At 40.2% G+C, this 9,913-nt stretch overlaps 2 protein-coding genes across 2 annotated transcripts in view; both read right to left on the bottom strand.

Moving 5' to 3' along the window:
- Nucleotides 1–10: 10 nt before the first annotated feature.
- Nucleotides 11–3,421, bottom strand: LOC144638665 (transcription elongation factor A N-terminal and central domain-containing protein 2-like). The gene is made up of 3 exons (XM_078497885.1): nt 3,157–3,421; nt 1,461–1,802; nt 11–753 (listed from the first exon to the last, which is right to left on the bottom strand). The coding sequence occupies exons 1-3, from the start codon at nt 3,256–3,258 to the stop codon at nt 553–555; spliced, it is 645 nt and encodes a 214-aa protein (XP_078354011.1). The 5' UTR covers nt 3,259–3,421; the 3' UTR covers nt 11–552.
- Nucleotides 3,422–4,342: 921 nt separating this feature from the next.
- The window catches only part of LOC144638597 (uncharacterized), a 30,817-nt gene continuing 25,246 nt past the window's right edge, over nt 4,343–9,913 (bottom strand). Inside the window, exons 12-15 of the mRNA XM_078497786.1 lie at nt 8,796–9,123; nt 8,495–8,685; nt 7,197–7,673; nt 4,343–5,788 (exon numbers count right to left, since the gene is read on the bottom strand). Of these exons, the coding sequence (XP_078353912.1) occupies nt 5,340–5,788; nt 7,197–7,673; nt 8,495–8,685; nt 8,796–9,123 (1,445 nt within the window). The 3' untranslated portion in view covers nt 4,343–5,339. The remainder of the gene's footprint in view (nt 5,789–7,196; nt 7,674–8,494; nt 8,686–8,795; nt 9,124–9,913) is intronic.

Raw genomic sequence — 9,913 nt, 5'->3', positions numbered from 1 at the left:
CCCTTCAAGTGAAAAGTTCAGTTAGTTGGGATTGTGACTTCAGTGTGAGGCATTGTACAGCATTGGACTGTACTGTGTGTTTACTTGAATAAGGTGTGAAGATTGAAAAGAAACCAAAATAAGTACTGTCAGTTTCAGCACAGGTGGCCCAGGCTTTCTATAACAAATAGTTTTAGCTTATTTTCTGCTACCTGACGATCAGGTGGCAGCTATCGCAAGGTCTCACATAAATGGCCAGCTACCCTCTGAGAACAAACAACAGGAACAATGCCCCTTGCCCCCAAAACAATAGCATCTGCTACACTAGAGGACCATAGCATTACAAGCTTACAAAAGCTGCTACAATACTGGATTGCAAAAGATTGAGACAGATATTTATAATTGACATAAAAATTTACTGGGCTAATATTTTTTTGATTTTTTCAAACAAAATATCATCAAACATGTATAAGAATAAAAAAATAAAAATAAAATTCCACATGTATAAAAATTTGTTGCTCATTAAATTAATTATTGTTTAATTATAAATATTTGAATATACGTTTGCCAAAACTATGTAATAAGCTGGTCCATTGTCGATGTAACAAGCTTCTTTATGGTTATTTCACCACGTAAAACTTTGTCCCTGATGGTTTCCCTGTGTTTCAAAGTGAAGACCAGTGAGCGCATCTTTCGTTTGTAGGTGTTACATATAAGTCGGCCAAAAGTGTGAAAAACAGTTCTCTCAATAAGCTCTGGTAAATTCTCGGTGGTCTGCAAATAAAGTAAAAAGTCCATCATTGACCAAGTCAAGTTGCAGTCAGATGATTTGTCCCTGCTAGCAGAGGCCTCTTTTTTGTATTCCCTGGGCTGATTGAATGGGGGAAAGAGACTTCTGCCCTTGGTTGAAATAGCTATATTGAGCATGCGCCATGTTTACTAAGCGACCGAACCATCATGTGATGTTTGAGGATGGGGATGCCATGTTTGCTCTGTAAGGACTCAATAAAATAAAATAACAGCAGAATCAATGTTAAAAATGCGCAATACACAATGCCGAATGGGCTCAAGTTATGGTAAGCAAACAACACAAGGTGTATGCATTTGAAAAGAGCAATCCAAGACCATGGATGGCAGCTCTAGGTCCCTTTCCCCCTGTTCCATGAGCTCAGTGAATACAAAGGAAAAGTGGTCTCTACTAGCAGGGAAGACGATTTTCTTTTTAAATTGTTAAGTGACTTGAAAAGGGTGTTTACAGTACAGTTTTGTTGGTCCAGAGGAATTATATCAGAAATCATAGATAGTGATTTCTGACATTTCTATTAAATACATAAAACTGAAACAAAGAAATTAAGTTTAATCCTGGGCACATATACAGCTTTGGTATCTGATCCACACATGCATACTGTAGACTTGCTCCAAGTCGCCCTCTCGATCAGTCTTGCAAGTCATGTATGTAAATTTGAACAGAAAAATCATACCGCCACTTGAAGAGCATCAGCTAATAACTGTCTTGCTTTTCCTCTAATAACTTCAGTTTTCTTATCACAGTGAACTTCTATAAGAGGTTTTTCTTTTTCAAGGTCTCTGATAAACCCTCTCCATCTTCTGAACACAAGCTTTGCTTGCTCTCTTATCTCGTCACTGCTTCCCTGTCGTCGAAGTCGATTAACTGTGTGACCAATTTTTGTAGACAGTAAAACATCTTTTGAAACGTTCTTTGAGCCTAACACTTTTAGTGCTGACAATATTGTCTCGGAAGAGGAGACACCACTCTCCATTTGACACTTGAGATGTTGTATTTCTTCCACTACAACCACACTCTAAAAGAAAAAAGAACATGTAAAGCAGATAACTGACAAAACAGGGGCAGGTTAATAATAAAGTTGGTCAGTTTTAGGTGCCAGAAAAAAACTGGCAGGTTTTTTTTAAGTTTGTCATAATTTTGCAATCTGTCTTAATCTGCATCAGTTGAAACCATCCTTGGTTAATTTCACGTTTATATTACTGGTTTGTTGTTTTTCTACATTACACAACTACATCTATTATTTTCAATTTGGAAGTAATCAGAAAATCACTTAAAACATCATGACACTACTCCTTTAAATCACAGCTGGACTACCAATGCAGGTCAAAAAATAAAATTAATAACCTGACCACGCTGGCTGTTAAGAAACTAATATCAGTTCAGATATTGTCTTTGGGCAAGTACTTATGCTTATGCCATGTTTTGCTTGTGTTGCAATGATTTCTAGTGAGAACATTAGAAAAACAAGTGTGCGTTTTTCTTATGCTTGTGCACTGCTTATGTTGGTGCTGTCCTCACTAGCGTAGACCTGCCAACTCTCACGCATTATGCGTGGAGAAGGTTATCTTACGCCTTTGACTTAGAAAAAGTTGGCAGGTATACTAGCGTTTATCTTATGTTGTTATGCTTTTGCTCATGGGCTGGCGAAAACCAGCCTTAAGAACCCTGATCATATTTAATACACTAGTGGGTAGTCTCATCTGATATATGTCGGTCGATATATCAACCAGCATTCGGCCAATGGTTGACCAATATGTCAGTCAAGAGTCAGCTTATAGTTGGTTGGCATTCGGCCAATGATCAACACTTGGTTGATAGTCTACCGATAATTGGATGATAATCAACCGACAAACTGGAGTGGACTATCCAAAGTAAACAGGATCCTAGAAGCCAAATACACCATTAAATTGAAAGAAGCTAGGGGACATAGTTCCAAGTGTTAATTAGTGGTCTGAGAGTTAACGTTAAGACTGAAGAGAGTATAAACCTGAAGTGGGGAAGATACAGTGTAGTTCCACATTAATTTTGCTCCACGCAAATCCAATTTTACCTTTAGCATACCCGTTTCTATTCTTGTGGCTCAAAACGTCAAATCTGAGCAATTCGAAGGAATTGTTTCGACATTTCAGACATTTTGATGCAGTTAGTAAACTTCAGAATACCCGGCCACTTATTTAAGTTACATGTCATTGAATTAGAATAGAATCTATTGTGTCATGCCTCGTTCTATAAAAGGTCCCGACACGTGTACATGAAGTGGCCGGGTATTCTGAAGTAGCTCCTGATCAGTACAAAACAGGCAAAGTAAATTTACCCTTATTCAGCATTATAAGTTTATTTGTTGCGAACTCCAACCTTATTAAACTTACCGCCAGACTTTCGATCGTTGCCTGTTTCTTGTTATCCTTTGTCACCGTAGTTTGACGTTCAGGTCTGGGAGAGCGTTTGGTTCGAACGACAAACTTATCCATTATGCGTTTATGACAACGTAAACCTCACAAACCGATTCTTTTTGGGCAAATACTCACAAGTTGTTGTTGACGGCCATGTTGAATTTGAAGATGACCAGGCTACCAAGGCTTTGAAAAAATATGGCGGGAAAAACAACCTAGTACCCAGGGCCCATAGTGATGAGTCCAAGATGGCGAGAATATTTTTGGAATACAAGGGTTTTTCTTGTAATATATCAAACACGAGAGGCAGTGTTTCATCGGGATATCCAAACACCGAGAAGAGAGTTGAAAATACGACGCGCAGCGGAGTATTTTTGACGAAATTCGAGGTGTTTGGATAGCCGATGAAACAGTCTCGAGTGTTTGATATATCTTCTCAATCGAAACAAAAACTACGGAGTAATAGACGGAGAAATAAAATAGTAAAAATCTATGCTATAAATTAAGATCGGGTATCCAAACCACCGTCACGGCTATGATTTTCTTTGTTTTAACTTGATGAATTATTAATGAGTTTGAGAAATATTTTTTCGGACTTTTCAAAATTCAATAACATTTTTTCTGTAATATTTTAATTTCGAGTTACAGTAAGTGTTTGCATTAAAGGTATGATACAACTGTGGAGGAGGACCTGCCTGCCTAGCTACCGAACCATTTTCTCCCGCTTCCCGCCCCTTCCGAAGTGGTTCTCTTCTCTTTCTCCCATAAGTTTTTTGCGCAATATAACAAAATGTTGCAGAAATTTACTAGTTTTCTCCCGGTTCCCGCCACCTTACGAATCCCGCTTCCCGTCATCTTTCTCCCGCTTCCCCCTCCACAACTCTGAAATCCAAATCTTTGATCTTATTGGAACGGTTCGCCATAATATAATAGACAAATATGTCACTATCACAGTACAGTCGCTTTGCATTTGTGGATGAAATTCAAATTGTTGACACTGTTTATTATGCTGTGCAAGGTGGTTCTAACTTTTAAGCCTGTGGATGAAATCCTAGTCTGTGACCATTCAAATGAAAGCTATTGAGCAGTACTTTCATGTGGTACTGTTTATTATGCTGTACAAAGTTTTAACTCTCAAGTCTGTGGAAGAACTCTAGTGGTCTCTAGTGTGTGACCATTCAATTTATTATGCAGTGCAAGATGGTTCAATTTTTCAAGTCCGTCGGTGAAACCCTAGTGTGTGACCATTCAGATGAAAGTTATCGAACAGTTGTTTTATTTATTTTTGTATATTATGCCGTAGAAAAACAGGTTTTAACTTTTATTAATGAACTTCACACGGTGCATATTAAAATAGCACACTCTGGGACCTCTGGTATAGAAACGCTTGTAAAGAGTTGGGCCATGCCCTAAATTAGTTAATTACTGATGACCATTGCTCTTTTACAGCAAGTTGACATAACGCAAATAACTTAATAATGCATCACTTATTTACAATATTTTATTACACTTAAACTACCTTGTAAACGGTGAAACACGTGCATCTTGTATCCCGGCACCCCGAAATTCATACGCGCAATGTCGCAGAAGAACAGTTTGATATTTCTACTTTTGCAACATTGCTCGCAACAACTTTCTTCCTCTGAGAGGAAAAGCACTGAACAGCGCTGTTTTTTTTTTTTTGGTCATTGCAAACAGCTTGTTTGCTACGTCAGGATTGGTGTGTGCTGTGTTGACGAATGTGCAGCCATTCCAATGAAAGCTATTGAGCAGTACTTTTATGTGGTACTGTTCATTATGCTGTACAGAGTGGTTCTAACTTCAAATTCTTTATATGAAACCCTAGTGTGTGACCATTTACATGAAAGCTGTTGAGAAGTACTTTCATGTGGTACTGTTTGTTATGCATACTGTTTGTTATGAAAATCTATTGAGCAGTACTTTCATGTGGTACTGTTTATTACCCTGTACAAGGTGGTTGTAACTTTCAAATCTGTGGATAGAACCCTAGTGTTTGACCATTCAAATGAAAAGCTATTGAGCAGTACTTCCATGTGGTACTGTTTATTATGCTGTACAAGGTGGTTCTAACTTTTAGTCTGTGGATAAAACGCTGGTGTGTGACCATTCAGCCAAAAGTCTGTGGTTGAAATCTCACGCTACAACCGTGAGTTATCTGTAACTAATCCCTGCAACAAAGCTCCACTCATAAAGAGTGACTCTTTGCTGTTGGCATCCTCAAACAGGAACGACCGCTGACCGTAATTACACCGAATACGCGTGCAAGATATGTACGGAAAGAGGTTTTCAATGACCATAGATGACGGTTTACTTGAAGGGAATTCATAAAACTGCCCAGTAGGTACTCCATCTAAGGTGAACATGATCTCTCCCGACGCGATGACAGCACAGCCGACGACATCCGGGACCCTGAAGTTTTCATGCTCGTACGAGGAAGTACTGGACGACTTGGGAAGCTGGAGATGACCGTCATGTATGTCACAATAGATTTTCTCTCTTGTTTCCACATTTATAAAGCCCACCTGCTTGACGCGACTTGGCGCGTATTTGAGGTCAGCTTCGAAGTAAAGGCATGGTGCGATGGGCTCTGAAACAACACAATAGACACAACATATATTTTATTGATGGTTTTATGAATATCACAAAATTGTTTACTTGTATGAACAATAGCAGAAAACCTTCAAGTTAAACATACTTGCCTTTTCCTTAGATGGCTAGCATGTTACGTATTATCCACTTGTATACTTAAATTTAAACTTAAGGAGCCGTTAAGTTTTATCTCACTCCAGCTCTGGCCCTGTAGAAAACTAGTTGACTAGTCGAAATTAGGGCTTTCCACAAGTTGCACGAGATTTCCCAAAAAGTTGCCCGTAATTTCTCAAAAAGTTGCCCAAAAGTTGCTCCAAAAATCCGAAAAAGTTGCTTCTGATAATAAAAGTTGCTCGAAAGTTGCTCCAAAAAATCCAAAACGCTGCTTCTAATCAAGATAATTTCTTTAAATATACGCTAATTTCCCTTTGAAGTTAGATTTCTAAACACAAAAAAGATTTCTAAGCAGTTTTATGCAATTTTACAGCAAAAGAAGTATCTAAATAACATATCAAGGGGAAAATTTATAAAATGATGACGTCATGTTTGCTGAGGAGTTTTTGTAATGTTTTAATGCAGAATGAGCCGAAAGTTGAAACGTCTTTAGACGTTTCTCGAAAATCTTCGTCAGACTTCGTAAATCTTCGGAAACGTTCGTATGGCCTTTGGACAACACGCGGACAATCTTCGGAAATCTTCGGTCTGGAAATTGCTCAAAATGCAACAAGTTGCTCGAGAGGAAAAAAGTTGCTCGAAGGGGAAAAAGTTGCTCAAAACATGAAAAGGTGCCAAAAAGTTGCCGAGCAACTTGTGGAAAACCCTAGTCGAAATATCGGCCAAATCCAATTAAATTGTCCAATACAAAGTGTCGTCGTACTTGCCGTGCTGCCCGTGCATTTAAAATTACTGTTTTATACTTTTGGGGCAAAGTAAAGCTTTGTAGCGTAGTACGGGAATTATTTTGAGAACATAACAATATTAAGAATGCAGCCTCCATGGTCTTTTGATATGGTGGTCAAACACTTGTAAGAGGGAGGGAGGGGGGGGGGGGTACACGTTTGAACAAAAGGGGGTGGGGCTTAACCCTGTGTTCACTGGCGGATCGCTAGATTGTGGAAAAAAAGGGGAAGGCATGAATCGACCAAACATCGATCGTTTCTTGCTCAAAAAGGGAGAAAGGGCAGGGTGAAGGTGGGTCATTTCTTGCTCCAGTAGAGGGGCGGGGGGGGGGGGGGCTTCAACAAAAGAGGATGGAGCCCTGGTCTCTTCACTCTTCACTTAGATCTGCTATTGGTATTTCACCAAAAGTTTAAACCCATTTCCAAAGTGGATTTTACAGTGCAAAGATCTATTTGATAACGTTACATGCAAACCAGAAAGACCTGCTACTCCAAATAAATCCATACCTATCTCATCATGTATAAAGGATTCTCCACGTGTTACCGCCGGTTTTACTGTTCGCAGACGCGATCCTGCACGAAAGCGCTTACCAATAGAGTCCCTCAAGGAACCCAGCCCCAAATAAGGCGTGCTAGTCACCAGCTTTTCTTCACGTGAGGGCTTTTCCTCGCATGCTGCGCTGTCACTAGTCGACGCTACTCGAAACGGCGTAGGCTCGGACTCGGTCCCAGGGAAGAATACGTCATGCGCGGTTGGTTTTGACGAGGAGCTCGGAGGTGTTGTGAAGATACTGGACGACGGAGTCACAAAGGTTAAGGAGTGATTGACAGGCTCAGGAGATAAGGCGAGAGATGAATCAGCTACAGAAGAATCTCCTGGGTAGTCAAGCACTTGTTCATCAAGTATACTGGGTTCTGGAGAAAGCCCAGAGGGCTTCTCCTCCGTCACAGCAGCGTCAGACACTTCCTTATCAACGCTTTGAGCTGATAAAAAGGAAGAAAATGAAAGACGAAATTAAAGGAGGATCTTGTTTTCGGATGGAAATTTGAGTTTCGACAATGTTTGGGCTTCTATTGGCCGGGATACTTTTTGGTGCATACGCATAGTAAGACTCTCTAAACATAACGATACGACACCAAAAGAAGATAAAGGGTAAAAAAGTGAACCCCCATACTGATACAGGCCTTATTCCAAGGTAATCCCTCTAATGTTATTTTTAGACATGGTACCCAGTACTTTCTTATGGCCCAATTCTCCCAGAGGAGAGTCAGGACCAGGAGGAAGACCCAGTACTTTCGCGGATGTTAAACACGCGTTGCGTGGATGTTCTTGCGCGTTTTCAGGGGGACGACCAAAATTGTCGCACTCTGCCGACCACCATGTTTAGGCCTTTGCATTCTCCACGGAAACAAGCGAGAACATCTACGCAACACGCGTTTATATACGCGGAAGTACTGGGTACCATGTCTAAAAAACACTTAGGAGGGATTACCTTTGGAATAAGGCCTATCGGGGGAATTCACTCTCTTACCCTTTATTCTCTCTTGACGACACCTAAAACAAGTCATACAGTCGCATCCGAGCATTCTATAACAACGTAGAAAAAAACGAGCCCTTCAATAGCGGATTATAATCAGAAAAGCTACGTCTTTCTGTTTGGACTATAACTAAATATGAGCCTCTAGGCTTATATTCGGAAGGATTTTTTCGTCTGAGATTTGGAAGGCTTAGTTTTGGGCGGGAGGGCAGCTTTATTATTGAAATTTTACTCTTAACACCATACTCTTTTCTCTTAACACCATACCAGTCTTGTCAGTCTTTGTCGTTTCTGAAGTGTCCAACTCCTCCTCATCATTCACTTCTTCATCCTCTTCCACGATGCTATCAAAACTACCGCTGACCGGTGTCCAACAGGACGACAGGCGCAGCGGAACTTTCTTGACCAAATTGGACACCACGTGACACGTGGCTATGTAGCCATCAGGCATGTCATACCTGTTTTACAGGAAACGAAACTGGTTATACCGGTAATTTCAACACATATATAAATTTTGACTGCTCAAAAATCTGTTAAAATCCGTAACATAGTCCCTTTAAAAACACACCTGAACGGCTTGCCACCAAAGTTGAAGCTGCAGTGTTGATCCATGGCAATAGATGCCGCAGGGTACCAATTTACCCCAGGGTTTAACCCCCTAAATGCCACACCCATATCTACCCCGTTCAACCAGAAGGACACTTCTCCATTCCAAGAGAACAAACAGCTGAGAACATCGCCGTGACTCCACTCTTGACCGTAGTCATTGTTGAGTTGTTCACTTGGGGGTCCACTCCACACTTTGCACCTTGCACCATCGAACGCACAAGAGTTCGTGTCATCGCCTACTCCTACTCCCCGCTCAGGGCCATACCGGCATTCTTCAGTTTGCCAGCCTAGGATACAAGAACAAATAAGTTAAAGGGACTGTGTCACGGCTGAGTTAAGTTTATTTTATTAAGTTTTGCCAAATACTTGCTACGAAACGTAATGTTTGCAAAGAAATTACTTCTATGTATCTAAATGACAAAACCATAGCTTCATTGCAACCAAATGTGTATCCCGGGAGTTACAATTTAAAGTTACAAGCAACCAAAATTAACTGTTCAGCCCAACAATATTTCAAAAACCCATATCGCAATCTGTTTCAATCTTCGCCACTTTTGGCCATCCGTACCTTCTTTTGTATTTGGTATGCCATTGAAATGTCTCTTCACTGTTTTAAAAAGTTATTTTTATATTTCAACGAGTTTGATGGTCATTTGCGATGCCTAAATTTAGCTAAAATCCGTGACACAGTCCCTTTAATAATGTTGACTTTCTAAAGGAGATGTGTCACGGATTTTAGCCATAATTTGGGCGTAGAAAATGGCCATCAATTCCGGTGAAATACAAAAATAAATGCTCAAAAAAGCGAGGGAACATTCCAATAACACAGCAAATACAAAAGAAGGTACGGATGGCCAAAAGTGAAGAAGATTAAATACTACTTATTAACCGAGAGTGAGGTCATTACAGGGGAATCTCAGACCAAGGCCGTGATGTATTGACCGAGCGACAGCGAGGTCAATACATCAAGGTCGAGATCTGAGATTCCCCTGTAATGGCCGAACAGACGAGGTTAATAAGTTATTTATTATAAGGCCTTTAAGCACTATTCAAAAAAATCTCGATGATTTGGTAAGT

Source organism: Oculina patagonica, chromosome 14 (assembly GCF_052425735.1).
Source record: "Oculina patagonica isolate OP01 chromosome 14, crgOcupat, whole genome shotgun sequence".
Taxonomy (NCBI): Eukaryota; Metazoa; Cnidaria; class Anthozoa; order Scleractinia; family Oculinidae; genus Oculina; species Oculina patagonica.
The sequence above is the reverse complement of the archived record's forward strand: the minus strand, read 5'-3'. Positions and strand labels throughout refer to the sequence as shown.